Below are 25,035 nucleotides of genomic sequence, written 5' to 3'. Positions count from 1 at the left end.
TAAGTGCAGGTATGGAATACATTATCTGAAACCATTATCCAGAAGGCTCTTCGTTATGGGAAGACCATCTCCCATAGAGTTTATTTAAAGCGAAACCATTCACATTTTTAAAAATGTCAGTTTTCTCTGGAATCCTAAAACACTGTTTTGTACTTAATACAAATAATACAGAGGTGTTTTTCAAACATTTCTTTAGTTTAGTAGTTTGAATTTTGTTTTGGGGTAGCCTTATCTGGGTGTATGGCTTATCTACATAAAAAACATGTTCCCTTATTGACGATAAAAACCTACTAGTAACTAGCTTAAAAGCAAGTCCCACAAATATCAAATACATTTTATATATAAAACATTTCTCCAAATGTATCTTTATATTGTATATTACAATTGACCCATAAATTGCTTCATTTCATTTTAAATTCAAATGTAATTTTTTTTATTGATAGTATGAAGAGATTTCTGGGAGAGAGACACATTTTGGGGAAGTGGCAAAGTTAGCAATTACAGTTCTGGCTTTATGAAGTCAGATTGTAGATTTTTAATATACCATAGCGTTAACATAACAAAGATCAGTTTTTATTTAAAGTCTCCATTACTACAGTGGATTTTAAATCTGTTTTTCAGGCACTAACAAGCCAACATATGATCCCCTTGATGATAATTGAAGACTTCAAGTTTAAAGTTCTTTTCGGTTGTGAGGAGATCCTCAAGGAGTTTGAAGATATCACAGGCCTTAAATTTGATGCAAATTTTTATAGCCTTCCCCCCACCCTTTTTTGAGAAAGATACCTACTTTTAAACTGCATTGCCTGCTTTGAACTTTTCACAATCATTTGTCTGAAGTCCTTTGTGAAATTACTGTTAAAGAGGAACTATTGCAAAAATGAAAACCTAATATGAGACTCATCCCATGGTAATAAAGAGCTTTCAAAATATAGAACAATTTAAGATGGCTTTCTTCATGCAAGAGTCTGAGTCAAATTTTGAACTGGTCAGATACACTGGTGTGTATTCATTTTGCCTTGCAAGGTATTAGAGCTATCCTTCCCAAATAACAGACATTGCCCCAAGGCTGCATAAAGAGACAAACTATGGAGAGGGGTAATTATTTAACAAATGGTACAGGGTTATTATGTTTTGAAAGATTTACATGAGTTTATGGTATTTCCCCTTTAAATTTAACCTTGCTACATTCATAAACTGAGCAAGGTGCATGTTTTTCTCAGGGCTTGATGGAGAGAAAACGATTGCACATCTTAAGACCTGCTAGACACTGTGCCTGTGGGCCAGTGGTGGAATACTATGTGTGTGTCGTACGTACGTACGTACGTACATACTTACGTACGTACTATGTATGTATGTACACACATACGCACACACACACGTATTCCATTAAATTTTTAGTTCTTTATTAAGAAATGTTCACATATCGATGTCTAATCTTTTTTGTTTTTATCTCTGAAAATGAAAGTGATTTCATTGCAGGTAAACAACAAAAAATAACCTTGATTTACTCATTAAACAAAAGATATCAACAAAAATGTGGATTCTACCTGAGGAAAAAGTTTGTTCACCCTACCCTTTAGTGTTACCCCCTTTGGCTGATATAACTGCAGTGAGATACTTCTTGTAGCCAGTCTCTGACATCGGTTTGAGGAAAGTTTGCCCCACTCCTCAATGCAGAATACTTTCAGCTGTGAGATGTTTGAAGGTTTTCTTGCATGTACAGCCCGTTTCAAGTTACCCCACACATCTCAATGGGATTAAGATCTGGGCTTTTACTTGACCATGCCAGGACACTCCATTTCTTAGTTTTCAGCCAGTCCTTGGTGGATTTTCTGTTATGTTTACTGGTATGTTTGGGTCATTGTAGTGTAGCGGGGTCCGCTTCAGCTTTAAATTTCTTACAGATGGTCTGACATGTTCCTCAAGCACCCTCTGATATACAATTCATGGTGGATTCTATGATAGTGAGCTGGCCAGGTCCTGCTGCAGCAAAGCACCCCCAAACCATGACACTTCCACCTCCATGCTTCACAGTTTGTATGAGGTTCTGTCCCTGGAATATTGTATTTGGTTTATGCCAAACATGTCCTCTGTTCTGGTGTCCAAATAATTCAGTTTGAGTCATCTGTGTAAAGAACATTATTTCAAAAATCCTGTTCTTTGGCTATGTTCTTTCTGGCAAACTTCAGAGATGTTTCTCTTAGAGAGTAAAGGTTTCTACCTTGCACACCTCCTATGCAAGTTAAAGCTGTGCAATCTCTTTCTGATTGTAGAAAGAGACTGACATTTGTAAAAAGTGACCAGTGATGACGTTTTTGAAAACTTATTTTAGAATTCATGCTCTCGGAATGAACTTGCTTGAAAGGCCAGACCTGGACATGTTGACATTTGTTTTTGAAAGTCCTATTTTAGACTATTTTCCAGACTGGTTTAAAACCCTGAGCTCTCTTTAAATCACTTACCAGACTAATAAGCTGCTACTCTTTTCTGAAGGCCTCAGACAGCTCTTTCGATCTCACCATGGTGTTCACTCTCACCTCAACAGTCAGGCGTGCACTAAACTAAACGTCTGAGGTTTAAAGGGGACTCGTCGCCTAAAAAAACCCATTCCAAATCCTATGTTATCATGTTAGTCAAGCAAAATGAACTTTTATTACACTGTAAAAATGATTTGAATCTTGTTTCCTTCCACCTGTGAACTCAGAATTATAACAAGCAGACAGGCGCCATTTTGTGGACACTGTTGTTAATGCCATGTTCTTTTCTGGGTTTTTTTTTTGTTTTTTGAATAAAAATTCTATAGTTTTTTTTTTGAGACTGGTGTACTTTTAACAGCATTTAAGCTTTCTTGTGGGTTGTATTCTGAACCTTATTTTTGTAAAAATTACTGTTGTAATTACTATTGTAAAATGACTTCAAATGTATTTTATGGTAATCAAAATTCTCTTGACTGAAATGAAGTATGTAAAGGAGAGACTTTGGTCTTTAGAATTAAAAGGGTCTAAAGATTTGTTGCCTGAAATGACTGCTTTTTTAAATTCAGAATTGTTTCTTCTTACTTTATCACTGCTGTAACAAACTTTAAAATGAATGATATGGCAAAGAATATTTTTTTTTTAAAGAAATTTCTCATCTTGGATAATGCTGCTTTTTTTTTTTTTTTCCTCTCTCTCAAATATCTGGTCATGATGTGACATTAACAAGGCGACTTTAGGTATATTGCCAGTGAACTACAAACCAGATACAGATTGGAAGCCATGACATTAGACCTTTGAATGTAAGAACCTGGCGTAGTCAGGTGACTTGTTAGGGCCCAGGCGACTGTAAAATCTATCCCTAAATAAATAAAGCAGCAAAAAAGTACTAACTTAACAGGCTTTTCACCAGTGAGAGAGAAGTCTCCTGAATGCAGAAAGAAATCCAGCACGCAGAGCAGGTGCAACAGAGTGAACCTAGCATGGCCCCAAAATGTTGCACTTCCACAAATAAATTGGCAAAGGCTTCTCCCACTGCACCTGTAGAGTGTGCCATTGATTTTCTGTCTACTGATTTGGGATGGTGCTGAACCCTTAATCATTGAGCACCATGAGGAATTTTACATATGGCTGACAAAATACAATGTGCTATACATTGTGGCTACAAATGCCATATTTCTGTATAAACTGAGTTAGAAATTTAATTAAGAGCTTAAAGGAGACATAGTCATTATTTTCACTTAATAAAATTACACGTGCATAAACATAAAGTTGTGGTTGGCCAGCCTACCCTAAAACTTAATACAGTGTACCCAGATTTTAAGTTTTACCACATTTTACATTTTTTTGTTTGTGGTCCCGCCAATTTATAATATATGTCAATGGGTGCATTTCCCTGATTTTAAGTAATGTTTTCCCAGATTTTCCATCAAAATTTTGTCCTGATGTACCCAAAAAACTGCTCTTTTTTTTCCCTCTATGAATGTTATTTGTGAAATAAAGAGGTTTAAAATACTAACCAGATGTATGTTTTGCCATGGTTCTGCCTGTAAACGGTCCATTCCAATTAGTCTGCCCCTTATATTGTCCTGCACCAATCACTTATTGCTTTATTGGAACATAGTATTTGTACCTGAATAGAGAACTGTCTAAAATATAGACTGCAAAGAGTGGTGGTAAATGGAACATATTCTATGTAGTTTTGCTGATGAAACTAAATTGTGCAGAACTATATGTTCCATGCAGGATTCTGCCACTTTGCAGACTGATTTGTCTTAGTTGGAAAACAGGGCAGCAAACTGGAAAATGAGGTTGTGTTGATAAATGCAAGGTTATGCACTTTGGCAAAAATAATCTAAAGACAAGTTATACACAAAATGGCACTGTGTTGGGAGTTTCCTTAAATGAGAAGGATCTTGGGGTTTTTGTAGATAACAAGTTGTCTAATTCTGGGCAGTGTCATTCTGTGGCTACTAAAGCAAATAAAGTTCTGTCTTGCATAAAAAAGGGCATTAACTCAAGGGGTGAAAACACAATTATGCCTCTTTATAGGTCCCTGGTGAGGTCTCATCTGGAGTATGCAGTGCAGTTTTGGACTCCAGCCCTTAAGAGGGATATAAATGAGCTGGAGAGAGTGCAGAGACTAAGTGCAACTAAATTGGTTAGAGGGATGGAAGACTTAAATTATGAGGGTAGACTGTCAAGGTTGGGGTTGTTTTCTCAAAAAAGGTGCTTGAGAGGGGACATGATTACACTTTACAAGTACATTAGAGGACATTATAGATAAATAGCAGGGGATCTTTTTACCCATAAAGTGGATCACCGTACCAGAGGCCACCCCTTCAGACTAGAAGAAAAGAACTTTCATTTGAAGCAATGTAGGTGGTTCTTTACAGTCAGGACAGTGAGGTTGTGGAATGCATTGCCGGGTGATGTTGTGATGGCTGATTCAGTTAATGCCTTTAAGAATGGCTTGGCTGATTTCTTGGACAGACATAATATCAAAGGCTATTGTGATACTAAACTCTATAGTTAGTATAGATATGAGTATATATCATTTGTGAAAGTATGGAGGGGTGTGTGTATGGATGCTGGGTTTTAATTTGGATGGGTTGAACTTGATGGGCTTTGTCTTTTTTCAACCCGATTTAACTAACTATGTATATGTGACTGACAGGCCTTGCACATGCCCCCATAGTGTAACATTAACGCTGCAATGCTTAACCCTTGTTATTATCACAGTAAATATTATATCTCAAAGTAAAAGTCCTACTGTGCTTATATCCTTTAAGTACTTGAAAAAGTTAATTTGTCCACAGAGCCAGCTGAGTAATGGAAGAGCAGCCTGCACTGTAAAGCCCACCTACTTTGAACTGTTACTTAAAAAAGGGATACTGTCATGATTTTTATGGTGTAGTTTTTATTTCTAAATTAATTTGTTTACACTGCACTTCACTATATAAAATTTTATGCCTGAACCAAGTATATATATTTTTTTAGTTGTAATATTGGTTTATAGGCAGTAATTTTTCGTCATCCTGTGCTTTCAGAAACAACAGAACTGCTTTCAGGGAGTCTATTGTTCATCCTATTCAATGTAACTGAAGTAGTCACAGTGAGACTTGAACTTTTACTATGGAGTGCTATTCTATCTACCAGGGAGCTGTTACCATACCATTGTTCTTTTCGGCTTCAGTGGGTGGGGGTCACATCACTCCAACTTGCAGTGCAGCAGTAAAGCGTGCATCGAGTCACATAAAGGACAATATGTCCATCCCAATGTCAAATTTCAAAATTAATTATAAAACATCTGTGCTTTTGAAAAACAGATTTCAGTGCAGAATTCTACTGGAGCAGCAATATTAACTGATGTTTTGAAAAAAAAAAAAAAAAAAAAACGCTTTGTGTGACAGAATCCATTTAAAAATTTTTATACAAATGTGCTATATATAGGGAAAGGAAAAAAAAAAAAGTTAAAAAAATTTAACTTTAGATGTTATTATCTTTTCTGTTGTACCTGTACCTTCATTTCTGGGTCCAAAATAATAAATTAAAGATGTTTTAATTTCTAGTTTGGCTTTTAGTAATGTCCTGTATGAAATTTCTTCCAGGTCATATGCGCCACAAGATTCTGAAACTAGTTTGATCCAAATGAAGAGACATGAGCTAAGTTACTTAAGGACACCTGCTGTAGCTTGGCAAACCCAATGGTAAGATATGTATGTGTTTGTATGTGATGTAGCCCATTCCTAAAGGTCTGTACAGGCACCCCTACATGACTTGGAATCCTTTCTTTTAGTACCATTTCTATTTGATCTTGTTGTCCAGTAAACATGCAGTACAGCCCTATAGGAACCTGGCACTGCCGTATCTAAAGTGTGAACACTGGTAGTTAAAATAGCACTGAAGAACCTAACAGAACTGTGGCACAGTTTTCAAAGTAATAAAAAAAAACCTTTAAAGGGGCCGTTCACCTTCAAACAACTAGTTGTTTTCAGGTAGAGCACCAGAAATAACAACTTTTTCCAATGACTTTCTATTTTCTATGTGTGACCGTTTTTCTAATTGAAGCGTAAAGTATAATTTTTCACCTTCTGAAGCAGCTCTGGGAGGGGGGTCGCCGACCCTGTAAACTGTTCCAAATGGGTACATTTAGTTTATACATTTCTTATCTTTGTCCCTGCTGAGCATAATCTTTTTTCATTAAAGGCAGCTGTTAGAATTGATACAATAGTTGCTAATAGTCCAGCGATGCTGCTGAGAAATGTAACATCTAAATGTTGCAAAATTGTAACAGTTTAGAGTCTGCGCCTGAATTACTGAGATGCCTCAAACACCACAGACAGAAACATTCAACTTAGATTTTGGAAAAACAGTAAAAAATAAACAATGGAAAGTAATTGAAGAAAGACTTTTTATTTCTGGGGAACAATCTGAAAACAACTGAATTGAAAAAAAGTGTTTGGAAGCTGAACAGCCCCTTTAAGGGCAGAGACACACAGGCAGATTCGGGGAGATTAATCGCACGGCGACAAATCTCTTCTTCTTCGGGGCTACTGATCTCCCCGAACTGCCTTCCCGCAGGCTAGAATGAAAATCGACGGCAGGGTGACACTCTGAGCACTTAGTTTTCCGAAGTTGCCTCTCGAGGAAACTTTGGACGATTTGGAAAATGAAGCGATCAGAGTGACAACCCGCCGGCGAATTTGTCTGTGACACTCTGAGCAGCTGTTGAGAAGTAAAGTTTAGGGGTTGTCGCAAATTATGAAGCAGAAAATAAGGTTGTCCTGTAATATAAGCTGCTGCGACAAGGCTGATTATTAAATTAAGAGAAAATGGGGGGGTTACTAGGGCATCTCCGAAGACACAAATCTTTACTACTAAAGAGTTGTGTTTGCCGCTGGTATACAAGCCCAAAACATAATGTGCAATATTTTTAGCCTTCTTCTTTAGTTAAGCTTTAGTTCTCATTTAACGCAATACTGACGCTAGAAACGAAGCCTTATTATAACACATTTATTATAACATTGCCTTTAATGGTATTTATAATTTTGTCATAAATATTTGCCTAGTCCCATAGTATCTTATCTTATCCCCCATGTTCCTCTATGATGGGGCTGTATGCATTATGGTTAAAGGGCACCTGCCATTCATTCATTCATTCATTCATAAAAACCATGATAGCAGCCTCCACAAAATAGTGCCTGCCTGCTTGCTGGGATTGTGGATTGCAAAAAAATTTAAACATTTTGACTGATTTGTTTAGTGCAAGTACATTTTATTAACATTCAGAAGAGGAGTAGTCCCTGTGGATTTCTTCCTTGATTGTTTTACACAGTAGACTGGTCACATTAGACTGAAAAAAAAAATAGTATGCTGTGTACACAAGGGATAATTAATTATTTGATGCGTACATTTTGAATAATCAAAATGATTGAAAAACCTTTTTTTTTCTAGCAGTGCACCTCTTTCTACTGAAATGGAAACAATGATGCTTCCACTGCCTTCATTTTCTTTTTTTGACCATATCTTCCCATTAAATCACTACTCGTCCAGAAATCAAGGTAATGTAATTGTGGATAATGTGATTATGTGGATTTACATTGTATTGTTGAAGGACCACTCTGCCCTTAAAATATCCTTCAGATTTGTGCTGAACTAGTTGTGTAGGTCTTTCCGTGTCCGCTATAACCTGAGTTTAGAGAAGCTAAACTTGAGCTATTCCACCCTTGATCAACCCATATTAATTTTTATTACTACAGCTGAGGCAAGGCTTTAGGACTTATTTATTAGCATAAGTGCTAAATTGTACAGATGCAGTTGCCAATATCTACCAATCGACAATTAGTTTTGACCTGCACTAAGCAATTCTGTGTTAAGGTTCAGCCTTTGACTCTACTGTGAGTGCTCTCTATTCATGGCAGTGCAGAAGTTCACTGGAACATCAGTAGAGGGCAGGGCGGTGATTGGGTCATAGTACCCTTTGCCAGGGCAAATTTAACAAATTAAGAGTGTTGACCAAGATTGTATAAGATGATTATGTTCACATGGGGTGCCTAATAAATTTGCATCAACTTAAAATTTGCTCAGAGGGGTTTCCCCTGTGGCTGCAGTAAAAATAAACATACACATCAAACTACATAAATAAAGACCAAATTGGAATTATGCTTATCAAAATTCAGCCCCAGTAAATGAGTTTTACCAGATAGTAGATATGTTCTCATGTTTTCTGACTGTTCGTTTGGTCACACAGTTATAGCCAAATTTGACCCAATTACATTTGATTTACTTGTCCCTCCAGTTTCCAGATTAATAATGGGTCTGAATTTAAATGTATTCAATCATGCGTGATAACAGCATTAATCACCCCCTTTGTAGCAGAAATACATTTACAGTTGTTTAGTGCTTAGGTTTATCTTTTTCTGACTTTACCTTCACAGGCCTTGAGGTAAATATTGTATGAAACAGAAATAGTTCTCTGGACACGATGCACAGTATATCTATCTTTGTAGCCACTTAGTCTGCATAAGGTATTTTGGATGATCACCTGTAGTGCTTGAGCTGGGTGTCAATTTTAGCAACTGTTCAAGGCACTTAATTGAAGCGTTTTAAAACTGTAACTTGAAAATCATATTTTTTAAATTTAAATGCAACACAGCCTTCTTTCTTTCTCTAATGTTGTAAAGTTACATTTTATGTAGAAATGTAAAATTTGCAATATTCCCTAATGGAATAACATCACTTAAAAGGGATGTATTTTAGCTAAAATGTAGGCTTTCCTGGCTTAAAGTAAGTCTGCATTGGTTTCCCTGGCTGCTCATAAAGTTGCCATGTATGCATAAACAAAAAGCAGTTATGTTTAGGGATATATATCTAATATCTGGCAGTTGTAATACCCAGACCCAGGGTAACAAGCAGAGGTACTTCGAGTACCTTACAGATGCTTAAGGAACTGTTGGGTTCCTGTTTGTATCTTATTTATATGTAGACCTTTTAAATTGACAACCAAGTTTATATGAATTTGTACCACATACAATTGATTGCTTTTCTCTCTTCATTGCAAATAGATTTCTCAAAGAGAACTTGTGCTCAATCAGGCACACAAGAAGGCACTGAAAAGAAGCGAGCAGCTGGTGCTTCCAGTACTAGAGGGACAAGGAAAAAGCCTGTTCAGTCAAGCACAAGGAGAAGGTCTACACGAAATAGCAAAACTGAGGAAGTCGGTCAACTTCAGAGTTCTCCAAAATCTAGCAATTCTGATCACAGTGCTACTGGCTGCAACAGCTCCTCCACAAATGCAGAGTCATCACAAAATGTAGTAAAGTCTCCACCTAAACAAAAAAGATCATCGAAAAAAAGATTACAGGTTCGAAAAAGCCTTCGATCCAACAAACACACACAGGAAGAATCTGATGAAAGTAAGGAGAATTCCGAAAGTGAATCCGAGCAAAGTTATCAAAAGAAGTCAAAGATATCAAGAGAAAGCTCTTCAGAAATGGGACACACTGATACAGATACATCTGCTGATCAAGTTGCTGAAATGTGTGAGCATCATATGGATGAACAGTCTTCAGATATACCAGTTTCTGATACTGACAAACATTTTGATGAACAACATTTGCCTCTCTCTCCTCAAATAGAATCCTCTGATAAAATTCAATATTCACCTGACTTTGAAAAGGAGGACAATTTTAATAAAGACATTGCATCTCCTGGGTTAAACAATGGACAACATATAGGTGCTGAAACAGATTGCTCACCACCTGCAGAGCAAATTGTATTGTCACAGTCTGTTTCTCCAAAACTACTAGATGCTCAAGAGGATACTGGTTTGTGTCCTGAACTGCTGCATTTGGAGGGAAACCATAATCCTGGCACTGTAGGAATAGAGAAGCCAAAGAATTTAGTGAGTACAGATTTTGTATCAGAACAATCTGAGGGGAAAGATATGGAGCATACATTACATTCTGCATCTTCTTCTGATTCTGATACTCTTCTGGAGTCTGAAAATGCAACAGTTTTACCATGCATGACAATAGAAAAGTTCAGTGAACCTGAGGAAAATGAGGAAGGTGGATTGCAGTGTAAAAAAGAGAATTCTGATGGATCTGAAAATGCAACAACTTTACCATTCATGACAATAGAAAAGTTCAATGAGCCTGAGGAAAATGAAGAAGATGGATTGCAATGTAAAAAAGAGAATTCTGATGGATCTTCATCAGTCAGTGATAGCCATTCCATAGTAATCAAACCCAGTGATTGCCTTGTTTCACAAAATGGCTATAACATTCCTCCTTCATTAGAAAGCATTGTTGTATCACAGACAGGTCAGGGATCTCTATATCATCCTGCTTCAGAAAAACAAGGACAATCTGAAGTTGGTAATTTTGGAAATATTTTGTCAAAGGAAACTCATTCTGTGACTGAACAATCTGTTGAATTAGAAGAAACTTTTGAATCTTCTGTTCCTGAAATGCAAAATTGTAGTGAATCTTTGCTTCAGGAAATGTTACCAACAAAACCAGGAGATGATGACACAGCAAGTGGCTTTTTAGAACATAAAGAATGCTTTGGGAAAGAAGCTAGTTCAGCAAATTCACCACAAGAAAATAAAGACAAACCTAACTTTGTTTCTAATAAGGTAACTGAGCTTCCTGTACAATCAACTGTTGCCTTTTCACAAATGCATGTCGAAGTGGATGGCTGTGAAAAGCAAGTAAATGTTGATATGGAAAATGGTAATATAATGCATGAAAATTTGGAAAGCACTATAAACACAGGTGCTGATTTAGAGGCTCACAAATTACTCTTGAGTGTTAATGAGAATGGTGATAAGTCAGATCTTAATCCTGAGCAAGGAAATGTTTGTAAAGATGATAAATCTGCTTCCGATTTTGTTAATAGTGATAAAAAACAAAGTGAAATTGACAGTATGCAAGAAGTTATGGACAAGGAAACTCTAAAATCTGAATCGGATTCTCAGGTGTCTGAAAAAGAAGATAAAAGTAATGTTCCAAACTCAGAATCAAAAGAAGTTAATGAAAAGCTTAAAAGAGAAACCCGAACAAGAAAATCTAGGTTTCACTCTCCGTCAACAACATGGTCTCCTAGTAAAACCGATATTAAAGATAGACCAAGATCTCGTTCAAGATCTAAAGTAAGGGACTCTCCAGCTAAAAGGAGGTCTAGAACACACAGTAGGGACAGAGATCGAGACCGAGGTGGACAGTGGAAAGGTCGAAGTAGAGACCGTAGACATAGGAGACAGTCTAGGTCCAGATCTAAAAGTCGTTCACGTTCTGGATCACGTCCCAGAACTAAAAACCGATTTTCTGCACCTGATCGAAACAATGATAGCCATTCTCCACACTGGAAAGACAGGCGGTCACATGAAAACTGGAGAGGTTCTAGAGGACATGAAAGATACAGAAGAAGTGATAATGAAAAATCTGTTGAGCATTCAAGGCGGAATGAGCAGTATAAGTCAAATGAATATTCACGACGGAATGAGCAAGCAAAGTCTGAGCACTTGCATCGAAGTGAGACAGAAAAAAGGTTGAATGAAGCCGATAAGCACAGTGATCTTTCCCGGAGAAATGAGTCTGAGAAGACTGGCGACAATTTTCAACTGAAGGGATTTGAACAAAATAATAAGTTTCCCAAAAATGAGGCAGAAGTACCCAGTGACCATTCGCCACTAAAAGAGCTTGAAAATGTCTCCAAACATTTAATGCACAATGAACCACAGAAACCCAGTGAACATATCCTACAGAATGAGAATCTCCAGCAGGATGAGTCTGATAGGCCCTCTATTCCTTTTCAACAGAAGGAACCTGAGAAACCCAATAACTGTTCCCAGCAGGAGCCTAAGAAACCCAACAATTCTTTCTGGCAAACTGAGCCTGAGCAGCAAAGTGAATCCATCCAGTGCAATGAATCAGAAAAGGCCAACATTTTTCACCACAGTGAACCAGAAAAGCCTGGAAATCATTTCCAAAAGAGTGACCCTGAAAGGCCCGGCAAAAGCTTCTGGAGGAATGAGCATGAGAAGTCTAGTGATCATTTCCGATGGAATGAACCTGATAATAATCGCAGTAATTTCTGGAAGAATGAGCCTGAGAGGCCAGACAACCATTGCTGGCCATACGAGCCAGATGTACCAAATGAACAATTTAGAAATGAAAAGCATAATATAAACAGAGAGAGATCTGAGCAGTATCCTGGAAATAAAAATAATTATCCAGATTGGAATGCAGAAAATAATACATCCATTGAAAAAAGAGGAAGAGGAGCGAACCGATCTAGAGGCTATAATAGGGGATCGTCCTGGTCTGATAACCAGTACCATTCAGGGGATTCATGGAATAGAAATGCAAACTCAGAATGGAGGGCACCTAGAGGTCGCGGAGGACGTGGTAGAGGTGGGTTCCGTGGTGGAATAAGCTTTGGTGACCAAAATGAAAATCGATGGAATGATCGACCGCCTTTTTCAGGAAATTCTCAATATTTTGGGCCTGATCCTTCTGGTTTAACTGATAATAGAAATTTTAGGCCCAAATATGAACAAGAACCACCCAATCCACCTGCAGACCGCTCTGGATGGTCATCTGCATCAAGCTGGGCTGTGAGGAAAACATTACCAGCTGATGTTCAGAGTTACTATTCGAAGAGGGGGAAAAACAATGCAGGCCCTCAGTCAGGGTGGTCAAGACAAGAAGTGTCTCAGGATCAAGGCAAGTATAGTTCTTCTGTTTATAATCCACTAATGTGTGTTTGTGTGGGATCACAGGCGTTTAACTCCCTAACAGAATGTTTCAGCTGACTCTATTTTTCTATAGTATATTGCTCATACTGCTCAAAATCCTTATAATAGCTTTTATTTCCATACATGCAAAAGCATTGGGAACACTGCACATTCTATTCCAAACCAAAAATTATCAAATTTGTATTATTCCTTTACAGAAAGTGAAGAAAATGGAATATTAGGCTGTTTGAAAAATAGTATGAGAAACATCCCATATCATGATGCTTGTGCCACCATGTTTCACTGTCTTCACACTGTACTTTGGCTTGAATTCAGTGTTTGGGGGTCATCTGACAAACTGAGGCCCCTAGTCCCAAAAAGAACAATCTTTTTTTTTTTTCGTCAGTCCACAAAATGTTGTGCCATTTCTCTTTAGACCAGTCAATGTCTTCTTAGGCAATTGTAACCTCTTCAGCATGTCTTTATTTATTTTTTTCAACAATGGGCCTTTGCGTGGGGCCTCTTGCCAATAGCTTGGCTTCACATAGGCATCTTCTTATTGTGACAGTACTCACAGGTAACTTTACACCTTCTTTGATCTCCCTGCAGCTGATCATTGGCTGAGCCATTTTGGCTATTCTATCCATTGGTTGCCATCTTAAAGCATTTGAGAACATTTTAGCTGAGCATTTTCTGCGCTTCTTTATACGTTTTTCCCTGTGCTGTGCTGAACAATGTCTGGAATGACCCATTTTACAGAGAGGAATGCACTATAACCAGCATGCATATGCTGCCTGCCTTCCTTCTTGACACCTGTTTTTTCACAAAATGAATGACCTCACTAATTGAACTCCACACTGCTATTATTTGGAACAAGCCTCAATTAATGATTCAATGACACAGAATCAGCAGCATGCATGTCATAACTGTTATCTGTTGGTTTTCTATTAATCTACTACGTCTACTAGTAAATTATTTGCCATGTAGAAATATAATTTCTACCAAAAACAGTGATTGAGGAGGTTAGTGATGTCAGACTGCTTTTATTCTGAACACATCCATAGTTGTAATAAGCAGGATGTAGCCCTAAATGTATGGAAGCAGTACAATTAGTGGAAATCCTATGAATGCATTAGGAACCAACCGTGATATGGACAGAATGATCCCCAGTGTGTTACCCATTCAAGGAAATTGGGGGGACAGCATTTTTGATTTTTGTAGTTTCTAAAAGGACTGAGGCGGTCACGTGACCAAGACTGAGAACTAAGGCAAGCTTTTGGCACAATATTGCTTATTCGCCCAAATTTCATAAAAAGGATCTCTGGGATCTGTAGGTATTACAGTATGCAGTAGGGACTATTGGCAGTTCATTTGGGCAAACTACACCCAACTGGCACCTGCCAACCCCCTCTGGCTGCCACCTAACAGTAGTACTATTTCCCCACCTATTATTCTCTAACATTTTACTATGCCCTGTATTAGGAGCATAACATTTAACCACATTCAGTGATAGGTACCTTTTCGCTTTACTTAGATTGAATTCAAAAGCTCGTTCACTAATGCAAGTGCAGTGCACAAAAGTGCATGCAAATCTCCACAATGCAGTATGTTCCCATTTACCAAAGCAGACTGAAATTAGTTTTTCCAGTCATGCCCCTTGTAAGTCTGTTGTACGTGCCCTGTAATGTTTACATGCACCTCATTTATAAAAGTGGTAACACCTAGTATTTTGCAATAAGGCTTGGTGAATGGCTATTAACTGCACACAAGGTTGTTTGTCCTTTGTGTTTTGCGCTTGCATTGGTTTAGTTTGATTCTTCAACTACTATCTTTTTTTTCACCTTCAAAAAGGCTATTACATTTGCAGTGTGGGCTTTGTCAGGCAATAGCTTCAGTGCTAGAATTTTTTTGTAGTGCTAAGCACCATGTAATATTATTTAGTGTCAGGGCTCTTTGATCTTGCCATGCTGTGCTGTGTTTCTGTAATCATAACTTGTAGATTATATCAGTCAAGAAATCTAAACCCTATGGTATCCACAGTCATGCAAGTCATTTTCTCTTTACTCTACTTTGTCTTGTTTGTCTTCCTTTTTCATTGTTAAATCAGCCATATGCCTAAAAACATGGAATCTGACATAAGAAAAGAACCAGTTGGTCATTCACATCAGCCCATTGAGTGCATATTTCTAGTTCTCGACTTAACAAATTGTCTGTTTTTGAATCCCTTAAAAAGGGATCCTGTCATGGGAAAAATGTTTTTCCCCAAAACGCATCAGTTAATAGTGCTACTCCAGCAGAATTCTGCACTGAAATCCATTTCTCAAAAGAGCAAACAGATTTTTTTATATTCAATTTTGAAATCTGACATGGGGCTAGGCATATTGACAATTTGCCCCAGTCATGTGACTTGTGCCTGCACTTTAGGATGGAACTACTTTCTGGCAGGCTGCTATTTCTCCTACTTAATATAACTGAATCAGTGGGACATGGGTTTTTACTATTGAGTGCTGTTCTTAGATCTACCAGGCAGCTGTTATCTTGTGTTAGGGAGCTGCTATCTGGTTACCTTCCCATTGTTCTTTTGTTTGGCTGCTGGGGGGAAAGGGAGGGGTCGATAGCACTCTAAAGGTGGCCATACACGGATAGATCCGCTCGTTTGGCGATGTCGCCAAACGAGCGGATCTCCCTCCGATATGCCCACCTTGAGGTGGGCAATATCGGGCTGATCCGATCGTGGGCCCTAGGGCCCAACGATCGGATCCTTCACGTTCGCAAACGGGCGGTCGGATCGCGGGACCGCATCAACGAACAGATGCGGCCGCGATCCGACGGGATTTTTAACCCCATCCGATCGAGATCTGGCCGACTTTCGGCCAGATCTCGATCGGGGAAGCCCGTCGGGGGGCCCCCATACACGGGCCAATAAGCTGCCGACTCGGTCTGTCGGCAGCTTTTATCGGCCCGTGTATGGCCACCTTAACTTGCAATAGAATATGGAGAAGCCGCACACCACACACTCCCAAAGGTTCTTATCCTGGTGCCCAGTGATAGAGGAATCGGCAGCCTCACAACAAGGGTAAGAAGAATTTCACCGGCACACAGGAATTATAGTAGCAGGGCAAGCCCTTGCAATTTTATTATGCAGTAGTGCAACGTTTCGGGGTCACGCCCCTTTGTCAAGCATAGTGTGGACAAGTGCAGACATGATTTAAAGGGTGTGCAATTAACAAATTAGCATATTTAACAAGCATTGCTGTGAAAAAAGTACTTTGCATTGAAAAAGATTTTTACATACCGTATATACTCGTGTATAAGCCGACCCGAGTATAAGCCGAGGTACCTAATTTTACCTACAAAAACTGGGAAAACTTATTGACTCTTGTATAAGCCGAGGGTGAGAAATGCAGCAGCTACTGGTAATTTTCATCCCATGCTCCATATGAAAAAACAAGCAGTCCTCTCCATATATATTTAAATAGCAATTCCATGCACTTTATTCTACACACAGCCCAAAAGACTGAGGCCAAAGCAGTGGCACAGACAGATTACACAGTGCTGGGAGTTGTAGTACATATAGGCCATAGGGTGAGGATGCCTGCTCCAGCAGTTCACAGCAAGGGAGAATACAATAAGGGGAATAACTTACATCCATGCAGTAGAGGAAAGGGAGGGAGATGAGGGCACGGTGTAGGCTTTCCAGGAGATGACTGCAATGAATCCAGCAGAAAATCATTGGCTTATACGCTCCTTAGTAGATACACTTTTGTTGCCTGTCATTCCCTTTTTAATAAGGCAGCTCCCTCATTGCGCAGCATAAAGTGTTCCTTGCAGCTGCATTGACACTGCACAGCAACATGATGGGGCTTGCTGTTATTATTTGCCCTGCAGGGGTACGAGCCAAAACACGCAATCAAACAAGCTACCGTAAATGATCCGCCCTTCCCTGACGTGCGGCTGACGGCGGAGTGATGATGCGCATAATCAGGAAGTGTGCGAGCTGCCGGGGGAACGTCGCGTGAATCAACTAGGTACCGTAATGACCCGAGTATAAGCCGAGGTAGACTTTTTCAGCTTATTTTGGCTGCTGAAAAACTCGGCTTATACTCGAGTATATACGGTATCAAGATGCCATTTAAAATGCAATGTTAAAGTGAAAAAATATGCATCCAGGTGCCAATTAACAATACACTGATATAAAATTTCATAGTGGAAAATGCAGTTAAAAAGGACAATGTTAAAAGATATTGCAGTAAAAACCTGTTTAGTAGAAAAATTTAGTGAAAATATTTTTATCAAAAATGCCCATCAAAAAGAACATAATAAAAGATCAGTTAAAGTCCATAAGTGGTAGTCCTTTATTTTGACTTCACGTAGTGCTGGAAGTGATGAAATATAAAGGTGAATATCTAAGAGAAAATTTTTTTAAAAAAACAATATGGCAACACAAAGGCCATGAAAAAAAAGTTAAAATTGTGACAGCTAGACAGATTCGATTAAAAGAGTAACAAATACTTAAAATAAGATAACCCTGCCTCCTAAAGGGATGGGGGAAAAAAAGGACACTTTACCTGTCCCTGAAGGGATCTCATAACAAAGTTTTTATCTGAAAGGAGAAGGAATAGCATTAGTATATATTTCTACCATTCCATAATTTTATAAATAACACGACATATTGTACTCCTCGTTAAGCCCCTTCGGGGCCCTGCTTTGCAATGCCCAGATCCAATAGCACTCCCTTTGTAGTAGAGCTCTTTTGATATCTTGGCCCTGTTTACACATAACTTTTTCTAACACCTGCCAGCGGAGCTGCGCCACCCTGTGGCCATGTGTGAAAAAGTGTTTGGCTAGAAGGGTTTCTCGTTTAGTTTTAACCAACTCCTTTTCTTTATCCGTAGTAGTTGCTTGTGTCCCTAAAGTTGTTTGACCAACGGCAGGTAGTTGATAATTCCTGATTGTGGACTTATGTTCATATAATCTTGTTTTAATGGATCTGGATGTCTGGCCCACATAGGCCAGACCACAGGGGCATTTCAGGCAATAGATCACATTGCTGGTGTCACAGGTGAAAAAACCTTTAATCGAATGTTTAGAACCTTGCAAAGGATGTGTGACATACTCCCCAGGGATAATCCCACTGCAGTGTCCACAATTCCTGCAGGGGAAAGTGCCGTGTGATCTCATAGGCTGTTGGTTGTTTAGGTTACACTTAGGTTTCGTTTTCACCAAATCACCCACATTTTTCCCCCGCCGGTAAGAGAATAGCGGAGGAGCCTGAAACAGCTTACCATACCTCGGATCAGTGCCAAGAAGTCCCCAATACTTAAGTACGATCTTACGGCACCGTTTTGAGTTTACATCAAAAGTGGAAATAAACGGTATTCTAGGGGAATATCCAAACCAACGGATAGAAATAACTTATTGCGGCCCACATCATATCATCCTCCTGGTTTGTTTAAGGGCTTGCCCCGGAGCCAGTTGCTACGGGTCAGGCGCATAGCAACCACTGAGGAATTATATGATAATGCTTCTGCACAGATGATTGAAAAGTTCTTGGCTAAAGGATACGAGGAAGGTACCCTAGAGAAACACAGACAAGAGGTGCGGGCTATTCCTAGACAACAGTTACTAGAGAAAAAGATGGTTGAAACACGCAAATCCCCTAGAATACCGTTTATTTCCACTTTTGATGTAAACTCAAAACGGAATTGTGGACACTGCAGTGGGATTATCCCTGGGGAGTATGTCACACATCCTTTGCAAGGTTCTAAACATTCGATTAAAGGTTTTTTCACCTGTGACACCAGCAATGTGATCTATTGCCTGAAATGCCCCTGTGGTCTGGCCTATGTGGGCCAGACATCCAGATCCATTAAAACAAGATTATATGAACATAAGTCCACAATCAGGAATTATCAACTACCTGCCGTTGGTCAAACAACTTTAGGGACACAAGCAACTACTACGGATAAAGAAAAGGAGTTGGTTAAAACTAAACGAGAAACCCTTCTAGCCAAACACTTTTTCACACATGGCCACAGGGTGGCGCAGCTCCGCTGGCAGGTGTTAGAAAAAGTTATGTGTAAACAGGGCCAAGATATCAAAAGAGCTCTACTACAAAGGGAGTGCTATTGGATCTGGGCATTGCAAAGCAGGGCCCCGAAGGGGCTTAACGAGGAGTACAATATGTCGTGTTATTTATAAAATTATGGAATGGTAGAAATATATACTAATGCTATTCCTTCTCCTTTCAGATAAAAACTTTGTTATGAGATCCCTTCAGGGACAGGTAAAGTGTCCTTTTTTTTCCCCATCCCTTTAGGAGGCAGGGTTATCTTATTTTAAGTATTTGTTACTCTTTTAATCGAATCTGTCTAGCTGTCACAATTTTAACTTTTTTTTCATGGCCTTTGTGTTGCCATATTGTTTTTTTAAAAAAATTTTCTCTTAGATATTCACCTTTATATTTCATCACTTCCAGCACTACGTGAAGTCAAAATAAAGGACTACCACTTATGGACTTTAACTGATCTTTTATTATGTTCTTTTTGATGGGCATTTTTGATAAAAATATTTTCACTAAATTTTTCTACTAAACAGGTTTTTACTGCAATATCTTTTAACATTGTCCTTTTTAACTGCATTTTCCACTATGAAATTTTATATCAGTGTATTGTTAATTGGCACCTGGATGCATATTTTTTCACTTTAACATTGCATTTTAAATGGCATCTTGATATGTAAAAATCTTTTTCAATGCAAAGTACTTTTTTCACAGCAATGCTTGTTAAATATGCTAATTTGTTAATTGCACACCCTTTAAATCATGTCTGCACTTGTCCACACTATGCTTGACAAAGGGGCGTGACCCCGAAACGTTGCACTACTGCATAATAAAATTGCAAGGGCTTGCCCTGCTACTACAATTCCTGTGTGCCGGTGAAATTCTTCTTCACCTTAACTTGCAGTACAGCAGTAAAGAGTGATTGACGTTTATCAGCGCACAAGTCACATGACTTGGGGCAGCTGGGAAATTGACAATATGCCTAGCCCCATGTCAGATTTCAAAATTGAATATAAAAAAATCTGTTTGCTCTTTTGAGAAATGGATTTCAGTGCAGAATTCTGCTGGAGCAGCACTATTAACTGATTCATTTTGGGGAAAAAAATGTTTCCCATGACGTCTGGACAAAGATTACATGGGTTTTATCTGCCTTTATTTAAAGTGCTTTATTATGTCGGCTTTCAGTCCTCCACTTTCAGTATCATGTTTTTGTCCATAGCCTGGCCTCTTGCTGGAAATAGCTGCTGAGCTACCTAAAAGCTAAATTTCTATATTTGTTTTTATTTCTGAATCTCCACATAGATCAAACCATTAAAGAGACAGAAAGTCAGCAAGTAGATGCATCCCAAGTCCCTGTAAATGTTGTACAGCCTCAAGTGAATGTAGTGCAGCAACTAATGAATCCACCTCCTCAGCAGCCTATGAATATTTTCCCATATCCTGTGGGCATCCATCCTCCCATGGTAAACATCCAACACAATCCATTTAATATTCCTCAACTACCAATGCATCTACACCCTGGGCTGCCTATCGTTCAAGTGGCTGTTCCTAACACAGTTCCTCAGGGACTGCCTCCTCCTCCACCTCCTCCACCACCAACACAACAACTTAACTACATTGCTTCACAGCAAGATGGAAAACACTTGCAGGTAAGCTTTTAATGTGTGTGTGTGTTTGTGTGTGTGTGTGTGTGTATATATTTACACACTAATGAAGAATGGCAGGTGCCTAAAGAGTCCTTTTGGCGCCTTTTAGCGCTATTTAAATGTATGTTTGTGCACTGTGTATTTTTCCCTGACGAAGGCTCACGAAATGTTGGGGGGGGGGGTGTTTGTGTGTGTGTATATATAGTTTTTATGCAGAGGCAATTTGGCTTAGTGTTTCAGAAGATCAATAAAATAGGGATATTTTGTATCAACAAAGGCCAACCCTTTTAGACCAGCCTTAAAATGTCTCTGCTGTGAAATATAAGAGTTGTTCCCAAAATGTCCCAACACTGGAACATGTAATTTTAAGCAACCTATAAACGTGTTTTGTTTTTTTTGATGACAGGTGAATGCCAGTGCCTCACATGTAAGTAGTAACATGAGTGCACCGCTCTTGCCTGCTCCCACAGCATCCCAAGGCATTGCTGGAAATATCCTGGGACCAAATTCAGGTAGTGTTGCAACCTCCAGTCATCCAGTAAAATTCTCTGCAAGAAAAGAAAGCATAACGGCGGAAGCCATTGCAGATAGCTCCAACAAGCAAAAGGTAATTAATTGTGTCTTGGCACCATTAACATCTTGGACTGATAACCCACAGTAAGATAATGTTAGACTGGTTAGTCCCAAAGTTTGTTTATTGAATGAAAATGCGTTACTTGCGCTCCTGTTTATTTTAAGTGGGGTTGTGAGTGGCCTAGCAAATAGCATTACAGCTTGGCCGGAAACTGTCCACCCCTCAAAGGGCTGACTGGGTCATTAATGAGTGAGCGTTCTGTTTTGTTTGCCCTATTTTCACGTGTAGGGGTCAGCTTATGCTGTTTTTTCAGATGTCAGGTGGTCTGCTCTGCTGAGTTATCTTCTACATTATATTGGCGGCATCAGGCAACTCTATTTTATTGCTTTATTTTTTTCAGTTTTTTATTTTTGGTTTCATCTTCAACATACAGAGATAAAGGATAACTTTACAATATTGTTTAAAGAATACATCGATTATTCTCATAAATTGAGCATAAGATACAAACATGGAGGCCCCCTTCTTTTTTTTGTCTAGCCAGAGGGTTAATTACTGATATAGGAAGCATCTCTGGACACATTTATACTCCATTCTATTGCTGATTGGTAGCTTGTTAGATTAAAGAATATGGCAGGAGTTGTCAGAGATGGGGTATAAAACTGCCAATAAAAAAATATCTTTTTTTAAGTTTTCTTGATGATGACCGTGTTTAGTTCCCCTTTCATTTATTGTATCTATCTTTTGAACTATTACTAGATATAGTAGACTTGTAGGTATAGGTATAGAGTTTACAATCATCCAGTAAGGTTGGAAATTGGACCTACCTCTAGTATAAATCAGATTAGACAATTTTGGCCCACCATATGGGTCCTTTAACAAATGACTCCTAATGCTCGACATGTTTACAATGTTTTGGTGCCATATTAATTATTAAAAATCTGTCCATAAATTCAAATTGTTTTTAATTGCCTGTTTTATTTGATTATAGAGAGTGCACATACAAGAAAGAGCAGCACAGGAAGTCAAAATAGCCATAAAACCATTTTATCAAAACAAAGATATAACAAAAGAGGAATACAAGGAGATTGTAAAGAAAGCAGTTGATAAGGTAGGTCTGTGTTTTCCATACAGTGAAAATTGTCGTACTTAGTTCTGTGGCGCTCTTAGCCCTAATGTCTGCAGTTGGACAACCTTCAGGTAAGTAAAATATATAAATACAAATATAATATAGTAAAAAATATGTCTGGCTTTGGGTAAAAAAGTATTTGGTAGGAAGTATTGGTTCACTCTGCTAAACCAACACTTGAAATGATTTGGCTTGTGGAAAACTAAAGCTGTGGAAAGCTTTAAGAATGTATAAATGTTTAATAAATTGGACTTGCGTTGAAATTACATTCTGCCTATTGGTTTAAATTTAAGAAAAAGTTACTTACTATTTTTTAACTGCCCTTCCCCTCCCCCCTTTGTTTATAAACTTGGCAGCTCTATCGAACACACCCCTCCCTTTTCTAAGCAGCAGCCTTTGAGCAGCTCATTTTGTGGATTGGTAATTTGTATTAACAGCCCTTCTTATGCTCTGCAGGACCAGGAAGTGCTAAAGTGATACTGGCTTCATATTCTTGTTTAGAACCAAAATTTCAGTTGTTTTAACTGAGAAATATGTGTGATTTGCATACTTAAAGGGATACTGTCATGGAAAAACATGTTTTTTTCAAAACACATCAGTTAATAGTGCTGCTCCAGCAGAATTCTGCACTGAAATCCATTTCTCAAAAGAGCGAACAGATTTTTTTATATTCAATTTTGAAATCTGACATGGGGCTAGACATTTTGTCAATTTCCCAGCTGCCCCATGTCATGTGACTTGTGCCAGCACTTTAGGATGGAACTACTTTCTGGCAGGCTGCTATTTCTCCTACTTAATGTAACTGAATCAGTCTCAGTGGGACTTGGATTTTACTATTGAGTGCTGTTCTTAGATCTTCCAGGCAGCTGTTATCTTGTGTTAGGGAGCTGCTATCTCGATACCTTCCCATTGTTCTGTTAGGCTGCTGGGGGGGAGGGAGGAGGCTGATATGACTCCAACTTGCAGTACAGCAGTAAAGAGTGACTGAAGTTTATCAGAGCACAATTCACGTGACTGGGGCAGCTGGGAAATTGACAATATGTCTAGCCCCATGTCAGATTTCAAAATTGAATATAAAAAAATCTGTTTGCTCTTTTGAGAAATGGATTTCAGTGCAGAATTCTGCTGGAGCAGCACTATTAACTCATGCGTTTTGAGAATCCCTTTAAGCAAACTCGCATATAATGGTGATCAGACAGATGTATTGGAAAATATTCATTATACTTTTGCCTGATGAAAAGCACTGTAAAACACATTACTTTATAATGTTTTTATATATATATATATATATATATATATATATATATATATATATATATATATATATATATATATATATATATATAATTTATGCCTTGTATGATTTATCATCTGGGTTTTCAGGTTTGCCACAGTAAGAGTGGAGAAGTGGATTCATCTAAAGTTGCGAATCTTATAAAGGCTTATGTAGACAAGTACAAACATTCTCGGAAAAAAGGGGACTGATGAAACACTTTAAAGCGGATTATCCCTTCAATCATGAGAATCAAATGTCCAATATAATTGTGAAAGTGCAATTTCAGTGTCTCATCGGAATTGTTCACAGCCGTCATTGGAATCAGGTTTTGATAAAATAAATTTTCAGTGTAGGAATGTTTGATTACATTTAGAGATCTTTCCCTTCACCCCCCCCGATGCATTTTGTTTTTACTAGCAAAGATATATGGTTTAATAAGGATGTACAGCATTTTGACTTAATTGTGTGTAAAATTAGAGATGTGTCTTGATACTTGGTTCTCAACCAGGTACTGTATGTACAGTACATGTAATCTGTTTGGATAAAATTTCTGATCACGTGACTCACCTTGATTGTGGTTTTTCTCTTATTTTAGTGATGTTTTTTTTCTGGACTCATTTCGAGCTTAACTGGACACACTGAACTTTCAGTGTAAATGATGTATTAAATTGTCTGAATCATGATAGAGAAATAAACTTTCAGAATAACAGTATGCTACAGCAAAGCTGTGTCCAATAAATATATATATTTTTTTAAGATGGGCACCACCTATGGCAACACCAAATAAATACTATGCTGCTTATTTGGTTTTTTGTGTATGTGTTTTTTATTTTTTTTTAACATGACTGTTATATTACAGTACTGAGAAGAAATATCCTTATGCCTTTGAAAGTCATTCCAATTACAATCCATTTATATTGATGAAAGATATATTTATCTATGTTTTAAATTATAGGGTAGTTTTGGACCTTTACTGTCCTGTCATCTTTCCACCTTTGTAATATAAATCCCATAATTGTTACTAACCTGGTTTTCTTGCAGGCACCTATATGCTACTTATTCCCCTTGCAATGATATGCAAGGGTTAGTCCTGAGCTAGCATGGAGAACAACTGGTACACACTTACTAGCC

At 38.3% G+C, this 25,035-nt stretch overlaps 1 protein-coding gene and 1 long non-coding RNA gene across 5 annotated transcripts in view; both read left to right on the top strand.

Moving 5' to 3' along the window:
- Window positions 1-24,706, top strand: part of scaf11.S (SR-related CTD-associated factor 11 S homeolog) — a 51,277-nt gene extending 26,571 nt beyond the window's left edge. For 2 of the 4 annotated variants that reach the window (XM_018253973.2, XM_018253974.2), the window contains exons 9-15: window positions 6,089-6,187; window positions 7,935-8,041; window positions 9,545-13,210; window positions 20,585-20,931; window positions 21,335-21,535; window positions 22,491-22,610; window positions 24,012-24,706. In XM_018253973.2, coding sequence (XP_018109462.1) covers window positions 6,089-6,187; window positions 7,935-8,041; window positions 9,545-13,210; window positions 20,585-20,931; window positions 21,335-21,535; window positions 22,491-22,610; window positions 24,012-24,113 — 4,642 coding nt within the window. In that variant the 3' untranslated portion in view covers window positions 24,114-24,706. 4 annotated transcript variants of the gene reach the window in all.
- LOC121402190 lies at window positions 18,590-20,144 on the top strand. Its single transcript, XR_005966672.1, has 2 exons — window positions 18,590-19,507; window positions 19,670-20,144. It is a non-coding gene; the product is annotated as an uncharacterized LOC121402190 (long non-coding RNA).
- Window positions 24,707-25,035: the final 329 nt, after the last annotated feature.

The sequence above is a fragment of the Xenopus laevis genome, chromosome 3S, assembly GCF_017654675.1.
Source record: "Xenopus laevis strain J_2021 chromosome 3S, Xenopus_laevis_v10.1, whole genome shotgun sequence".
In the NCBI taxonomy this organism is placed as follows: Eukaryota; Metazoa; Chordata; class Amphibia; order Anura; family Pipidae; genus Xenopus; species Xenopus laevis.
This window is presented reverse-complemented; position numbering and strand designations above follow the sequence as displayed.